This window comes from Somniosus microcephalus, unplaced genomic scaffold (assembly GCF_052327205.1).
Source record: "Somniosus microcephalus isolate GS21.2 unplaced genomic scaffold, FLI_Smic_1.0 unresolved_chr9, whole genome shotgun sequence".
NCBI classification, from domain to species: domain Eukaryota; kingdom Metazoa; phylum Chordata; class Chondrichthyes; order Squaliformes; family Somniosidae; genus Somniosus; species Somniosus microcephalus.
The window spans coordinates 23857172-23875311 of NW_028225187.1; the positions used below are offsets into that span (position 1 = coordinate 23857172).

Consider the following 18140-nt stretch of genomic DNA (forward strand, 5'->3'; position numbering starts at 1 on the left):
TCTAACTATAAAGAAAATGCATTTGAAAGTGGAGCTGTTTGATGTTATGTATTGTCACGTGCCTGTGTATCATTAGGAAACCTAAGTTACCACATTATTTACAGATCAGAATCGGCTCTGGGTGGACTCCTGTATCTCTCCAGTTAGAAAGTGGTGCATCATTTTATTGAGCACAACTCAATCATTTAACATTAAACTCAATGCTTGTTGGAGTGGCTCTCCCTGAAGTTACAGGTTCTCCCAGTAAGCTGCGTTTCAATATGTATATTTGTTGGCTTGGCTTTGTTGCCAGCGCTCCGGCATTTATTTCAGGAAGTTGTGTGTTCTAGTCTCTCCCTTTCGTACTTAAAACTATAACAAACTAAAATGTCATTCAGGGGGTGCTGAATGTCTGAGGTTTGTAGAAATACCAATCATTCAATGGTTACACCATAGTGGGGTCATTGCAGCAAGAAGCGCAGGGGAACCGAAACGTGTGTCTGCTGAAAATAATATTTTAATAATATCCTGTAAGTGAATAGGAGTCCAGAAAGAAGTTATATTTGGATAGATCAGTCGGTAATGCAGAACAAAAGAATTTGAGTATGTCAGTATTTGATTCGGTAGATAATTGTGAGGATAATTCTTTGGCTATTTCAGTGTTTAATTCTATACATAATTGAGAGGTGAATTCTTTGTAGATTCTAGTGTTTAATTCGATGTGTAATTGTGTGGATTATTCTTTGGATATCTCAATGTTTAATTCGATGGATATTTGAGAGGATAATCTTTGTATATTTCAGTGTTTAATTCGATGCAGAATTGAGAGTATAATTCATTGTACATTTCAGTGTTTATTTCTCTAGAGAATTGTGTTTAATTATATAGATAATTGAATGGAAAGTTATTTGGATATTCATTGTTTAATTCGATGGAAACTTGTGTTGCTAATTCTTTGGATATTTCAGTGTTTTATTATATCGATATTTTGAGGATAATTCTTTGAAACATTCAGTGTTTCATTCTATAGATAAGTGTCTGGATAATTCTTTGGATATTTCAGTGTTTAATTCTATAGATAATTGAGATAATAATTATTTGTACAGTTCAGTGTTTAATTCTTTAGATAATTACATTGACACCTCTTTGGATATTGCAAATTTTAATTCAATGAATAATTAAGAGGATAATTCTATGAATATTTCAGTGTTTAATTCGATGTTTAATTGCATAGATAATAGTGTGGTTAATTCTTTTGATATTTCAGTGTTTAATACTATAGATACATTGCGGGGATAATTCTTTGGCTATTTCAGTGTTTAATTCGATGGACAATTGAGTAGATAATTAATTGTATATTTCAGTGTCTAATTCTATAGATATTGTGAGGATAATTCTTCAGATATTTCAGTGTTTAATTCTATAGATAATTGAGAGGGTAATTCCTCAGATATTTCAGTGTTTAATTCTATAGATAATTGAGAGGATAATTCTACAGATATTTCGGTGTTTAAGTCTATATAGAATTTAGAGGATAATTCTTTGTAGATTTCAGCATTAAATTCGATGAATAACTGCGTGGATTATTCTTTGGATATTTCACTTTTTAATTCGATGGAAAATTGAGAGGATAATTCTTCAGATATTTCAGTGTTTAATTATATAGTTAATTGCATAGATAATCCTTTGGATACTTCAGTATTTAATTTGGTGCATAATTGAGAGTATAATTCCTTGTACATTTCAGTGTTTATATCTGTAGATAATTGTGTTTAATTATATAGATAATTGAGTGGATAATTATTTGGATATTCAATGTTTAATTCGATGGAAAATTGTGTTGGTAATCCTTTGGATATTTCAATGTCTACTGTTATAGATATTGTAAGGATAATTCTTTGGATATTGCAGTTTTTAATTCGATGGATAATTGAGTAGATAATTATTTGTATATTTCAGTGTCTAATTCTATAGATATTGTGAGGATAATTCTTTGGATACTTCAATGTTTAATTCTATAGATAATTGAGAGGATAATTCTTCAGATATTTCAGTATTTAATTGTATAGATAATTGAGAGGATAATTCTTCAGACATTTCAGTGTTTAATTCTATAGATAATTGAGAGGATAATTCTTCAGATATTTCAGTGTTTAGTTCTATACAGAATTGAGAGGATAATTCTTCAGATATTTCAGTGTTTAATTCTATAGATAATCGAGTGGAGAATTCTTCGGATATTTCAGTGTTTAATTCTATAGATAATTGAAAGGATAATTCTTCAGATATTTCATTTTTTAATTCTATACAGAATTGAGAGGATAATTCTTTGTAGATTTCAGCATTAAATTCGATGAATAATTGCGTGGATTATTCTTTGGAGATTTCACTGTTTAATTCGATGGAAAATTGAGATGATAATTCTTTGGATTTTTCAGTGTTTAATTATATAGTTAATTGCATAGATAATCCTTTGGATACTTCAGTGTTTAATTAGGTGCATAATTGAGTGTATAATTACTTGCATATTTCAGTGTTTAGTTCTGTATATAATTGCGTTTAATTATATAGATAATTGAGTGGATAATTATTTGGATATTCGGAGTTTAATTCGATGGAAAATTGTGTTGGTAATTCTTTGGATATTTCAATGTCTACTTTTATAGATATTGTAAGGATAATTCTTTGGATATTTCAGTGTTCCATTATATAGATAATTGTGAGGATATTTTTGGGGGAAATTTCATTGTTTATTTCGATGGATAATAGAGAGGATAATTATTTGTAGATTTCAAAGTTAATTCGATGGATAATTGAGAGGATAATTCATTGTATATTTCAAAGTTTAATTTGATGGATAATTGAGAGGATAATTCTTTTTATATTTCAGTGTTTAATTTGATTGATAATTGAGAGAATAATTCTTTGGGTATTTCCGTATTTAATTTGATTGATAATTGAACGGATAATTCAACAGATAATAGAGAGGATAATTCTTTGGATATTTCAGTGTTTCATTTTGAATGGCAATAGATTGGGAGGAGGGGAAGTGCAAAGAGACCTGGGTGTCCTTGTGCACCAGTCGCTGAAGGTAAGCATGTAGGTGCAGCAGCCGGTTAAGAAGGCAAATGGTATGTTGGCCTTCGTAGCAAGAGGGTTCGAGTACAGGAACAAGGATGTCTTGCTACAGTTGTACAGGGCCTTGGTGAGACCGCACCTTGAGTATTGTGTGCAGTTTTGGTCACCTTACCTGAGGAAGGACGTTCTTGCCATGGAGGGAGTGCAGCGAAGATTCACCAGGCTGATACCTGGGATGGCAGGAATGACGTATGAGGAGAGATTGTGTCGATTGGGCTTATACTCACTGGAGTTTAGAAGATTGAGAGGGGATCTCATCGAAACCTATAAAATTATGTCAGCTCTGGACAGGCTAGATGCAGGAAGGATGTTTCTGATGGCCGGGGAGTCCAGAACCAGGGCTCATAGTCTAAGGATAAGGGGTAAGCCATTTAGGACTGAAATGAGGAGGAATTTCTTCACCCAGAGAGTGGTGAACCTGTGGAATTCTCTCCCACAGAGGGCGGTGGAGGCTAGTTCATTAAATATATTCAAGAAAGTGTTGGGTATATTTCTTGAGGCTAAAGAGATCAAGGGATATGGGGAAAAGGCAGGGACAGGGTACTGAATTTGGATGATCAGCCATGATCACATTGAATGGTGGAGCAGGCTCGGAGGGCCGAATGGCCTACTCCTGCTCCTACCTTCTATGTTTCTATCTTTCTATGATTGATAATTGAGAGGATAATTATTTGGATATTTCAGTATTCCATTTGATTGACAATTGAACAAATAATTCTTTGGATATTTCAGTAGTTCTTTAATTAAATAATTGAGTGCATAACTGAGTTCGGAATTCTGTTGAAATTCATTGAATAATTACATAAATAATTATTTTGATAATTCTGTTGATAATTGTTCAGATAATTCTTTTATATTTTAATATTTAATTCGTAGATAATAATGTCGATGTTTTAGAGGACAATTCTTCGATTGTTTCAGTTTTTTGTGTTTGGATAATTATTGTATAATTTATGGGTTAAATATATATATAATCCATGTGAATGAATTTCTCGAAATTGTAGATCCAATGAAAGTTCTGTCCATGTATCTGTTGTTCGTTATCATAATATTGACTTTCATATTTCAAATTAATCTGTGTTAAATTAAACTCATGTCTTCATTCGGTCTGGTGCTGGTGTCTTGGGGGAGGGAGGGAATTCTGCTTTGAATTATCGAGTGTTTTATCCACAGTTTGTAACATTGCTAAGTAAAGTCTCTGTGGTCAACAGCAGCAACATAATTGATATCAGACAGACAGCAGTGGGGAGCCTACAGCCAAACCATCTTCAGTTCCTGCCCACATGTGAATGTAGAAGCTTTCTCCGCATCTATGTATGAAAATACGCCTATCCTCGTATCCGGTGCTTGCGCTTTCTGCCCAATATCTGCTCCTGGCTTCCCTCCACAGGGCGCTGTTCATGAGCTCTGGCGGCTTCCTATCACGGATTGGGTCCAACTCTAACTATATCACAATGATTCAGCACTTTCAACAACTCATTACTTCATATTCACTTCTTTATCATACAGCAAGCTCGATTTTGAAACGGAGGAAACAGGTGTTCGAATTGGACCTTCATCCTGCAAAGTCCCCATTGCAACTTTAACCCCTCCAATCCCCCTTTCTCCTTCGTGAGGCGCAGTACCCATGGAACCGTCACCAGGCCGAGCCCCCATTGATATTTCACCCTGCCCAAACCCCACTGCACCTTCCCGCTGCTCAAACCCAACTGCAACTGCTCCCTGCCCAAATCCCACTGCAGCTTCCCCGTTCCGAAAACCCACTGCATCTTCACCCTGCCCAAACTCCACTGCACCTTCACCCTACTCAAACACCACTGCACCTTCCCTCTGCCCAAACCCCACTGCACCTTCCCCCTGCCCAAATACATATGTACCATCCCCCTGCCCAAACACCACTGCACCTTCCCTCTGCCCAAAGCCCACTGCACATTCACCCTGCCAAAAAGCCAATGCATTTTCACCCTGCCCAAACGCCACTGCACTTTCCCGCTGCTCAAACCCAACTGCAACTGCTCCCTGCCCAATTCCCACTGCACCTTCCCCCTGCCCAAAACCCACTGCACATTCACCCTGCCCAAACTCCACTGCACCTTCACCCTGCTCAAACACCACTGCAACTTCCCTCTGCCCAAACCCCACTGCACCTTCCCCCTGCCCAAACCCCACTGCGCCTTCCCCCTGCACAAACCCCACTGCACCTTCCCCCTGCACAAATCACTGCACCTTCACCCTGCCCAAACCCCACTACACCTTCTCCCTGCTCTAACCCCAATGCACATTCACCCTGCTCAAAACCCACTGCATCTTCTCCCTGCTCAAAACCCATTGCACCTTCCCCCTGCCCAAACCGCACTGCAACCTCCCCATGCCCAAACCCCAATGCACCTTCACCCTGCTCAAACACCACTGCACCTTCCCCCTGTTCAAAGCGCACTGCACATTCCCCCTGCTCAAACCCCACTGCAACTTCCCCCTGCCCAAACCACAGTGCAACCTCCCCATGCCCAAATCCCAATGCACCTTCACCCTGCTCAAACCCCACTGCACCTTCCCCCTGCTCAATCCCCACTGCACCATCCCCCTGTTCAAACCTCACTGCACCTTCCCCCTGCTCAAACCCCACTGAACCTTCTCCATGCTCAAACCCCACTGCACCTTCCCCCTGCTCAAACCCCACTGCACCTTCACCCTGCCCAAACCCCAATGCACCTTCACCTTGCTCAAACCCCACTGCACCTTCACCCTGCCCAAACCCCACTGCACCTTCAACCTGCCCAAACCCCAATGCAACTTTACCCTGCTCAAACCACAGTGCAACTTTACCCTGCTCAAACCCCACTGCACCTTCACCCTGCTCAAACCCCACTGCACCTTCTCCCTGCTCAAACCCCAATGCACCTTCACCCTGCTCAAACCCCACTGCACCTTCTCCCTGCTCAAACCCCAATGCACCTTCCCGTGCCCAAACTCCACTGCACATTCCCATGCCCAAACCCCACTGCACATTTCCTCTGCCCAAACCTCACTGCACCTTCCCCTGCCCAAACCCCACTGCACCTTCTCCCTGCTCAAACAACACTGCACCTTCCCCTGCCCAAACCCCACTGCACCTTCCCACTGCTCAAAACCCACTGCATCCTCCCCTGCCCAAACCCCACTGCACCTTCCCCGTGCCCAAGTTCCATTGTACCTTCACCCCGCTTGGTTCCCATTACATAGAATAGAATGACGTACAATTCTACATCATAGAAACCAGCCATTATGCCCAAAAGATCTATGCCAGAGTTTCTGTTCCACGGGAGTCATCTTCCACCTTTCCTCATCTCACTCCACCAACATATCCTTCTATTCATGTTTGCCTCCTCTACTTAACTAGCTGCCCCTTACATGCATCTATGCTAAGCGCCTCAGCCTCGAAATGTCATAGAGTCATAGCGTCATAACGGCACAGAAGGAGGCCATTGGCCCATCGACTCCATGCTGGCTCTCTGTAGAGCAACCCAGTCAGACTCATTCTGCCTGGGGGTTGATTTATGAAGAAAGGTTGAGCAGGTTGTGCCAATACCCATTGGAGTTTACTAGAATTAAAGGTGATCTTATTTTCACATATAAGATCCTGAGGGGGCTTTACTAGTTAGATGTAGGGAGGTTATTTCCCCGTGGGTGGAATCCAGATCTTGGGGGCATAGTTTCTGAATAAGGGCTCGCCCATTTAAAATGGAGATGAGGTGGAATTTCTTCTCTCAGCTGGTCGGGAAGCTATTGCATTCTCTACCTAAGACAGCTGTGGAGGCTGGGTCATTGAACATATTCAAGATGGAGATAGACTGATTTTTGAAATATAGAGGAGTCAAGGGTAATGAGGAGCGGCCAGGAAAGTGGAGTTGAGGCCAAATCAGATCAGCAATGATCTTATTGAATGCAAACGAGTTTCAAATTCTAACCCATTTTGCACTTTCTCCAGTGCTTCTACATACTTTTTGTACTAAGCAGATCATAACTGTGCACTGCACTCTAAGTGTGGTCTCGCCAATGGTCTATATAGGTTTAACATACCTCCTCTGTTATTGCAACCCATTCCTCTTGAAATAAACTCCGTTGCTTTGAATGCACGTTTTGTGGCTTCCTAAACCTTCTTAGCTACTTTTAATAATTTGTGATTTTGTCCCCCTAAATCCGTTTTCTTCTTTCCCCCATTTGGACTCTTATTGTCCAAGGCTCATGTGGCCTCCTTATACCACCTAACAAAATTCACCACCTCACATATATATTTATTTATAATCATTTATCATTTACTCTCCTTGATTCCATTCTGTTAATATCTTCTTGGATTTTGTCGCAGACTTCCTCAGTGTTAACTTTACCGCATAATTTGATGTAATCCGCAAATTTCGATGTTATACTTCTGATTCCCAAGTCCAAACCTCCACTATAAATTGTAACCAAAAGTGGCCCCTGTGGAACAACACTTCCCACCTTCCGCCAATCTGAGCAACTAACTTTAATCTTTACCCTCTGCTTTCTATTCACCAGCCAGTTTACTATCCATGCGGCTACTTGCCCACTGAGTCTACATGCTCGGATCTTAGTCACGAATCTACTATGGTTATGGAAGCTCTTTGAACGTCTATGTATACTACATTCACTAACTTACCCTTACCTACTCTCTCTGCTAGTTTGTCAAATAATGCTATAAAGTTGGTCAAAGATGTCCTTCCCTTTTGAAATCCATGCTGACCAGTCTTTATTATTGACGTAATAAAGACTCACTACGCACTTTAATCGACTTGTAACAAAACATGGAGGTCTAGTTAGTAGCCACTAGCTTCCTGTTTCCAGACTGTCTCTGGCCAAGCTGGGCCCAACCCCTAGTATTTATACTCCTCGGGCGACGCCCTCAGCTGGCCGTTCAGTAGTACTTCCTGTGTTACTTCTTGTAGAAGTTGCGATTTATGACAATTATGTTTTCGGATTTTAGAGTTTCTTCTATTTTATGTTTGAGCAAAGATTTTAATACCTTTCCTCTCGCCGATTTTAAGCAAACTGGACGACAGTATTTGTTTTACATATAATAAATCAAAAGAAATATATATATATATATAGTGGCTCTGCTATCTCTTTCTTAGCTTTGAATATGAGGGGTAACTGTCTTTCCAGACCCACGGTTTAATCCTCTAGTTAATTAATGTCTAGTTCATTAAAAATCTCGCTCCTGTCTATCTTAGAAGCCCTGGTTACCTTTTGGGATTCTTTGGCTAACTTCACGTGCACCATGTTTGTGACGCTGGTAAAAACTGCGGTAAAATAACTGTTCAATATTTCTCATTTCACTGCCTTTATTTTAGAGTTTGTCTTGTTCATTCCTTAGTGGCTATATCCCTATTTTCCTATTCCTGTGTTTATAAAGTACTTAACTATTTATTTTTATATTGGTTGCTAATTTAATATCGTATTTTATTTTGTGTTAACAATTAGTTATATTAATTTAAGGACAGAAGAACATAAGAAACAAGATCAGGTGTAGGCCACATGGGCGCTCGAGCCTGCCCCGCCAATCAACAGAATCATGGCTGATCATCGACCTCAATTCTACTTTCATGCCCGATCTCCATATTCCTTGATTCCCTCGAGTCCAAAAATCTATCTGTCACAGCCTTGAATATATTCAAAGTCTCAACATTCACAGCCCACTGCGGCAGAGATTTCCAAAGGTTCACAACCCTCTGAGTGAGGAAATTCCTCCTTATCTCAAGATTCTATTGTAAGGGGAATAGATAGGCATTTCTGTGGCCGCAAACCAGACTCCAGGATGGTATGTTGCCTCCCTGGTGCAAGGGTCAAGGATGTCTTGGAGCGGCTGCAGGGCATTCTGGGTGGGGGGTGGTTGAGCAGCCAGTTGTCGTGGTGAATATAGCTCACTACGATATAGGTTAAAACATGGCATGATGTCCTAAAAGTTGAATACAGGGAGTTAGGAGGTAAATTAAAAAATAGGACCTCAAAGGTAGTAATCTCAAGATTGCTACCAGTGCCACATGCTAGTCAAAGTAGAAATAGAAAGATATTTCAGATGAATACGTGGCTAAAGGACTGGTGCAAGGGGGAGAGATTCAAATTCCTGGGACTTTGGAACGGGTTCTGGGGAGGTGGAACCAGAACAAACTGGACGGTTTGCACATGGGCAGGACCGGGACCAACGTCCTTGGGGCAGTATTTGCTAGTGCTGTTGGGGAGGGTTTAAAGTAAAAGGGCAGGGGGTTGGGAACCAGTGCAGGGAGACAGAGGAAAGGGAAACAAGGAACGCACCAAAGGCAAAAGACAGGAAGGAGAAAAGCAAAAGTGGCAATCAGAGAAATCAAGGGTTTATATTAAACATGGCCACAGTAAATAATATTTTTAAAAGGACTATGAGTGCTAAAAAAAAAGCCTGAAGGCTTCATGTCTTAGTGCGAGGAGCATTCGTAACAAGGTGGATGAATTAGCTGCGCAAATAGATGTAAACGGATATGATATGATTGGGATTACAGAAACATGGTTCCAGGGTGACCAAGGCTGGGAAATCATCATCCACTGGTATTCAATATTCAGAAACGACAGGCAAAAAGGAAAAGGAGGTGGGGCAGCATTGCTGGTTAAAGAGGAGATTAACACAATTGTAAGGAGGGATATTAGCTCTGATGTGGAATCTGTATAGTTAGAGTGGAGAAATACCAAGGGACAGAAAACGTTAGTGGGAGTTGTGGTGTATGTGCCTTTAAGAGCCCCAGGTGTGCTGTAATGCCGGTAATTGCCACTCGGGCTATATAAGCCTGTATATTGTGTATATCCATTAGAACCCCCCCCCACAGACTTTGCTTAGTAATTACCTATGAACCAACTCCTGTCTTCAGTGTCTTTATCAACACACGGACACTACAGTGGCGATGAAGTGGAAACGGACTTACCTGCAATTCGGCAGCACCTCAAGGACATATTTTCCTCGGGTGTCCAGAAGACTCAAGGAAGTGAGAGAAGCTGTGGTTTCACCAGCTGGCCAAGCTGGTGGCAGGTACTGCGCTAATCCTTCCTGGGCGTCAGGCTGGGCCTCCAGTGGCTGGCTCTACAGCTGAGACAGGCAGCGAAGTCGGAGGCATGCAATAACGGACTGGGAGGGAGCATTTGGGAGACGGCCGGCACGGCAAGCAGGTCAGCATTCAGATCTCCGGCGGGAACGAGTCTCCAACGGTAACTAAAAAGAAAAAAAAGGAAAGAGAACGGAAACCGCAGTAAACAACGTTGTTATCGGCAGCAGCGGCGGGAAAGCACGGGAAGCACGATATCTTTGCTACAGAAAAGAAAACAAAGCGCGGGAAGCACCATATCTTTTCTGAAATGCCTAAGTCTGGCAATATTGATGCTTTTGATAGCGAAATGGAGGATTGGACCACATACGTGGAAAGAGTAGAGGTATATTGCACTGCAAATGGAATAGAAGATGAAAAAAAAGCTTCAGTACTTCTGAAGTTAATGGGCGTAAAGACATACGGGATGTTATGAAATTTAATCACTCCAGCCAAACCAAAGGACAAGAATGTTAAAGAAATTGTTGATACCCTGCAGGAGCACTTAAACCCAACACCGCTGCTGATAGCGGAATGATTCAAGTTCTTCAAGAGAATTCAACATAAGAATGAAAGTAACTCTGATTACCTAACCGAATTAAGAAAGCTATCAAAGTACTGCCAATTCGGGGCAGGACTATCAGATTATCTTCGAGACAAATTCGTTTGCTGTCTCTTAAGTGAAGGGACATAAAAAAAGGCTGCTTTCTGAAAAAGATTTAACATTGGACAAAGCTTTCAGTCTGGCTGCATCATATGAAGCAGCAACAACAGGAGCTGCAGAGATACAACAAAAACCACAGGACTTCGGCACGCATGAAATGACACAGGGTTTCGAAAGATGTTATCGCTGCGGCAGATCCACCCATAACTAGAGGGACTGCTGGTTCAAGGAAAAAGCATGCAGGCAATGCGGAAAGATTGGACACATTGCACGGGTATGCCGATCTGGACAAAATAAATCCACAGACAGAAAAAAAAAATCAATAAAGAAAAGTGCAGGAAGGTACAAATGATGACGGACAGCAGCTCCGAAGTCCAGAAGAGCGATAGCGACTTCGAAAACAAGAGGCTAAGCTTTCTCAAATTACATAATGTACTTGCCAAAGATGATTACCAAACCATTTGGGTTCTCCTCACAATAGCAGGGTCCCCAGTTAAAATGGAGCTAGATCCAGGATCAGCTCTAGCCGTAATAAATCGACGGGATTACGAGAAGCTATTTTCGCATATAACTCTAAAAGACACATCCATTATCTTAAAAACATATACGGGGCAGAAAGTATACCCCAAAGGAAAAATAAAGGTGCCTGTTGTATACAACGGCAAAGAAATACAAAAGTTGTATTTATACATTCTACAAGATGGTGGTCCACCGTTGTTGGGACGTGAATGGATCAGGAAGATACGTTTAGACTGGAACTCCATTCAGGAACTAACGGTGACCAGTAAGAAAAAAAACAATGATGACATCATACCTGAACGATTAAAAGACATCTTGGCCAATGCCAAAGAAGTGTTGCAAGAGAAACTAGGAACCTTGAAAGGCATCACCGCCTCAATAAAAGTGGAAGATGCAGCAATTCCCAAATTTTTTAAGGCCATACGTAATACGTGCAGCACTCGGAGCAGAGCTGGAGAATTTGGAAAAAGCAGGCGTATTATCCAAAATAGATTGGACTGAATGGGCAACACCCATCGTTCCAGTCATGAAAAAAGCATTGAATACAGATAAATCTGAAGAACAGAGAAAAATTCGCATCTGTGGTGACTTCAAGGTGACTATAAACCCGGTCCTTCACACAGTACAGTATCCTCTTCCGAGGATAGAAGATATTTTTGCCTCACTATCCGGAGGGAAACGTTTCACCAAAATTGACTTGGCACAGGCATATCTACAGATGGAGGTTGAGGAGGCCTCTAAAAAGTATCTCACGATAAACACACACAAAGGCCTGTACCAGTACAATTGACTGGTTTTTGGAGTAGCATCAGCTCCAGCTATCTGGCAAAGAGGTATGGAGCAAGTCCTGCAAGGGATTCCGGGGACTCAATGCTACCTAGACGACATCCTTGTAACAGGAGAAAACGTAAACGAGCACCTTGCCAATTTGGAGCAGGTGCTAACTAGGCTGAAAGAACGGGGCCTACGAGCGAATCGCCTCAAGTGCGAATTTTTCCAAAATCAGATATCATATTGTGGCCACATAATTAATAATGAAGGGTTGCAAAAGTCACCTGAAAAAATTGAGGCGGTCATAAAAGCCCCAGCACCTGAAAATGCTTCACAATTAAGGTCGTTCCTGGGATTAATAAATTACTATCATAATTTTTTACCGAACTTATCAACTCTTCTACACCCTCTTAATAAACCTCTACAAACAGGAGTGATTTGGAAATGGAACGAAGACTGTAAACGTGCCTTCCATAAATGCAAAGACTTAATCACATCCGAAGAAGTTTTGGCTCATTACAACCCATCACTGCCAATCAGACTGGCGTGCGATGCATCCCCTTATGCCATAGGAGCAGTATTATCGCTTAAATTCCCTGATGTTTCAGAACGGCCGATAGCTTTTGCGTCATGCTCATTAAACTCAGCAGAGCGTAACTATGCCCAAATCGACAGGGAAGCACTCAGCCTGGTATGGGGAGTGACGAAATTCAACCATTACCTACACGAACAAAAATTTACCTTGTTGACTGACCATCAACCCCTCATCTCCATATTCAACCCTAAAAAAGGTGTTCCCATTATGACAGCGCAAAGGCTACAGAGGTGGTCCCTTTTTCTAGGGGCGCACCAATATAACATAGGGTCAAAACAGCATGGGAATGCTGACGGTTTATCGCGCCTACCATTGCCAACGGTAGAAGAGGCACCTACAGTAGACCCAGTAGAGATGTTCCACTCTACCATAGTGGAATGTCTACCAGTGACAAATTCTGCCATTGAAAGGGAGACGAGAAATGACCCGACTCTCTCAAGGGTCTACGATTTAACAGTGAAGGGATGGCCAGCACATGGCGTACCATTGTTGCCAGCATTCTCGCAAAGAAGGGAACAGCTGTCAGTGTGCCGAGGAACCTTGATGTGTGGATCCAGAGTGGTGATTCCACCCAAACTCCAGGATAAAGTGCTAAAGGAGCTTCACGATGGGCATCTGGGTGGAGTGAAAATGAAGAACCTAGCTAGGGCGTTTGTATGGTGGCCAGGTATCGATGGAGACATCGAAGAAATGACCAAGAGCTGCCTAGGATGCCAGAAGGTCCAAAACGGTCCACCACAAGCCCCTCTACATCCATGGGATTGGCCCTCATCTCCCTGGCAAAGGGTGCACATCGACTTTGCTGGTCCATTTATGGACTCAATGTTCTTAATCACGGTTGATGCTCACTCCAAGTGGCCAGAAGTAATAAAGATGTCCTCCACCACCACGGAAATAACCATCACAGTATTAAGGACCACATTTGCCAGGAATGGGCTGCCTGAACAGATCTGTTCTGATAATGGACCGCAATTTGTGTCCGAAGAATTCAGGACGTTCTTAACAAACAATGGGGTTAAGCACTACACGTCCGCCCCACACCATCCCGCCACCAATGGATTGGCTGAAAGGTTTGTCCAGACCATCAAGAAGGCCATAAAGGCCATGGGTAATGAAGACATAAAACTTCAGCACAAGGTGGATAACTTCTTATTCGCATACAGGAATGCAACACATATGGTTACCAACCGAACTCCCACCATGATGTTCTTCAATAGAAACCTAAGATGCCGGCTGGATTTGGTCAAGTCCAACATCAGAAGGGACGTGGAGAACTGGCAGTTTCAAGGCATGAATGAAAGGCCAACTAGAACCTTCCAGATAGGTCAACAAGTTTTGGCCCGGGACTACCGTACCGAGAAATGGCAGCCTGGAACTATCTGCACACGACTAGGACCACTGATGTATACCGTGGACATCGGAGAAAGCATAATAAGGCGCCATGCTGACCAAGTCATAAAGTCATCCAAAAAGGGACAACCTACACCACAACTCTATACATCTAACGATGAAGTAGAGATACCCATATCTACCTCCGATCCGGTGGTACCGAAACCCGGGATACTGGAACCCGATGAACCCGACACTGGCATTCAAGCCGAATCAGCCTTGCCAGAAGAACCTACTACACCACCAGAAACTACTACACCCCCGAGGCGTTATCCGGACCGAGTCAGGAAGCCTCCTGAGAGACTGACTTATAATTAATTAACTACAGCAATGTATATTATTTTGTTTATAGCATGTAATTAATAATTACTTAAAATATGATGTGCTGGGTAGCTAAAAGGGGAGGAATTGTGGTGTATGTGCCTTTAAGAGCCCCAGGTGTGCTGTAATGCCGGTAATTGCCACTCCGGCTATATAAGCCTTTATATTGTGTATATCCGTTAGAACCACCACCCCCCCCAGACTTTGCTTAGTAAATACCTGTGAACCAACTCCTGTCTTCAGTGTCTTTATCAACACACGGACACTACAGGAGTTGTATACAGACCCGCAAACAGTAATGCTAAGTTTGGGGATGGCATTAAATGGCCAGGTGAGATTTGAAAACAAGTATGAGAATATTAAAATTTAGGATTTGGCAGACCGGGAGCCAATGAAGGTCAGTGAGCTCAGTGGGTGCTGGGTGAACGGGACTTGGTGCAAGTTGGGATATGGGCAGCAGAGATTTGGACGACTCAAGTTTATGAAGGTTGGAAGATGGTAGGCTGGAAGAAAAGAGTTGGGGTTATCAATCCGAGAGGCCACAGCGGCATAGATGAGGGGGTCAGCAGCAGTTGAGATGAGGCAGGGGCTGAGTCGGTGATGTTACAGAGGTGGAACCTGGCAGTCTTTGTGATGGAGCAGATATTTGGTTGGAAGCTCATATCGGGGTCAATAAAACACCAAGTTTGGGCAAGGCTGGTCCAGCCTCAGAAAGTTGCAAGGGAAGGATGGAGCCAGTGGCTGGGGAATGAAGGTTATAGTGGCGACCGAATACAATGGCTTCGGTCTTCCCAATATTTAGTTGGAGGAAATTATAGTTCATGACAAATAGTGTGAAAATTATGGACAAGGGACGTGTTGGGTGAGCTGGTGGTGAGATGGAGCTGGGTGTCTTCGGCATGCCTTTGATTCAGACGTTGTGTTTACGGATGATGTCACTGATGGGCAGCATGAAGATGATAAATAGGAGGAGTCCAGAGGTAACGGTGCGGGAGTGGGCAGATAATCTGCTGCAGGCTCCGATTATATCGATAAGATTAGAACCAAGTGAGTGCAGTCCACTGCAGCTGGCAGACGCTGGAGAAGCATTGGAGGAGAATTGTCTGGACAAAGGATGCAGACAGGTCGTGAAGGAAGAGGAGGGATAGCTTACCACAGTCACAGTCACATAGGATGCCACTTGTGACATTGTTAAGGGCCATTTATGTACTGGGGCAGCGGGTGACACCAGATTTGAGGGGTTCAAACATGGAATTCTGTGAAAGATGGGCACCGACTTGGGAGGAGACAGCACGATCAAGGACGGGGTAAGGAATGGGAGGTTGGAGATTGGGCGGTGGTTGGCAAGGACAGAGGCTTCAAGGTTGTTTTTTGAGCAGGTGCTGATGACGGCGGATTTGAAGGGGAGGGGACAGTATGTGGTGAGAGAGAACTGTTAACAATATCAGCTAACATGGGGGCCAGGAAGTGAAGTTGGTTGGTCAGCAGTTTGGTTGGAATAGAATCGAGCGAGCAATAGTTGGGTCTCATAGACAAGTTGAGCTCGTAGAGGGCATGAGGAGAGCTATGAGAGAAATTGGATAACGATGCGAGTTTAGATTAGATGGCAGATGGCAACCACCAGTGCGTGAATGATTTCCTATTAATCAGTGCAATAATAACTTGAAAGTTTACTCAAAAAAACTTTAATAATGATGGTTTTACTGCGACTCTGAGTGGAAACAAATCTCACTAATCTTTGTATCTCTTGCAGTTAACTTGGTGGCGATTGTGATCCTGTCCCAAGGAAAGTGCGGTCTCTCCAAATGTATCACTCGCTACCTGGTGGCCATGGCAACGGCCGATCTCCTTGTTGTTTGTACGGATGTAATATTAGGGTTGATTGTTGAAATTTATTTCCCAGCTTCATTCTTGACCATTACCCCCGTGTGCTGTCTCAATATAGTCCTGGTTTGTGCAGCCACAGCGGCCTCGGTCTGGTTCACAGTGGTTTTCACCTTCGATCGATTTGTGGCCATTTGTTGTCCGAAGCTGAAAACAAAATACTGCACCGAGAAAACAGCGGCTGTCGTTATCGGGGTGGTGAGTGCGCTGGGCTGTTTAATAAACATTCCCTGGTACTTTGTATTTGACCCTGAATATAAAATGGAGAACATACCCTGGGGTTGTGTCTGGAAACCCACCTTTCTTACTTCACCCGCGTGGGCAGCGTTTGACGTCTTTAATCTTACATTAATCCCTTGTGTCCCATTCGTTCTGATTTTGTTGCTCAATGTTCTCACCGCTAGACACATTTTAGTGTCCAGTCGAGTCCGCAGTGGACTCCGGGGCCTCGGCAATGGAGAGAATCACAAGGATCCAGAGATGGACAACCGAAGGAAATCCATCGTTTTGCTCTTCAGTATATCGGGCAGTTTTATTTTGTTATGGACGACCATTGTTGTTTATTTTCTATTTCTCCGCATTACCATCTTTGATTATGATGATGTTAAGGACATTGAATCGGTGGGATTCATGCTTCAGGTTCTCAATTGCTGCACAAACACTTTTATTTATGTGCTGACCCAGGATAAATTCAGAGAGGAGCTAAAGAATGGGGTAAAATATCCACTGAATTCAATTGCAAAAGTATTTAAATAAGTGAAATAGCTGAAGTGTTTCCCACACAATATTTATCGGCGATAGCAATACAGCTCAAAACATGTTTAATGGATCAATCGATATTGGTACAACATTTTAAGCAATGTTGCAAATCGATGCTTGCTGTAATATATTCTCCTTAATAAACTGTGTTATGTATTGTCACAGATGTGATTCTTATGTTAAAAGTTTTAACTGTTAAAATTAAAATAAACGAAGACTGAACATGCCCAGGTAATTCAGTTTCTCTTCTGATGGGAACAATTGTTCTAATGATGCACGATGCTGCATCATTCTTCCAGCGGACAATAAATCCATCCAATCAATCATCTTAAAGCTTGCCATAAACAGAGGGACAACCAGTAAATCTAAGAAAAGAGTGTATACAAATTATATGAATGTATATTTATACATTGTATATTTATAAACATCTGTTTATACACTGTATGGATAGATCTGTGTTTGTGTTCAACCATAAATGTTTTTCGATGCTTTGGCAACATAAGATGCACCTTGTCATGCCAATAAAGCGATTTGAATTTAATTGAATTGAGTGAGATTGGGAGGGAAACCAGGAAAAGGACACGGGGGAGCTGGAGGGGTGTCAAGAGCAGAGGGTTTGGGAATGCGGACAAACTGAAGAAACGGGTGAGGAGACAGAGGATTCAATGCAGGGGAAGGAGAGGCTGGGATTCACAGGGAGAGACTACAGCAGAGAGTGAGAGGAAGTTAATGTATAGATCACAGTAACACCACTCAAATAATAAATTCAAACATTCATTTCTGTGTTTACTGGTGTCAGCTTGTTGGGTTTAAAATGTGGTCAAATAATTAACTCAGCAATTCAGTTACATCAAATTCAAATTCAAATATATCCGTTATAACTGCCTCATTTTTTATTGAATTCATCTGTTGCACAGTTTTAAAAATCCACTATTCCAATAATTGATTACGATTACTAATTCATGCATCCTATATGTTAATTAATTTTTAAGAATGTGTACTTATAAGTCATAAAGTA

General features: G+C 42.1%; 1 protein-coding gene across 1 annotated transcript; it reads left to right on the plus strand.

Annotated features, from left to right (window-relative positions):
• Positions 1 to 15357: 15357 nt before the first annotated feature.
• LOC147084928 (putative G protein-coupled receptor 139) lies at positions 15358 to 16956 on the plus strand. Its single transcript, XM_085979376.1, has 3 exons — positions 15358 to 15459; positions 16196 to 16561; positions 16768 to 16956. Exons 1-3 carry the CDS (start codon positions 15358 to 15360, stop codon positions 16954 to 16956), a joined length of 657 nt encoding a protein of 218 aa, XP_085835502.1.
• The last annotated feature ends 1184 nt before the right edge of the window (positions 16957 to 18140 follow it).

Coding starts and splice junctions, on each gene's coding strand:
- LOC147084928 (XM_085979376.1), top strand. CDS start 15,358: ATGGAGCTGGGTGTCTTCGGCATGCCTTTGATTCAGACGTTGTGTTTA. Junction 15,460..16,195: donor TAAATAGGAGGAGTCCAGAG/GTAACGGTGCGG, acceptor TGCGACTCTGAG/TGGAAACAAATCTCACTAAT. Junction 16,562..16,767: donor CGGCTGTCGTTATCGGGGTG/GTGAGTGCGCTG, acceptor TCTCACCGCTAG/ACACATTTTAGTGTCCAGTC.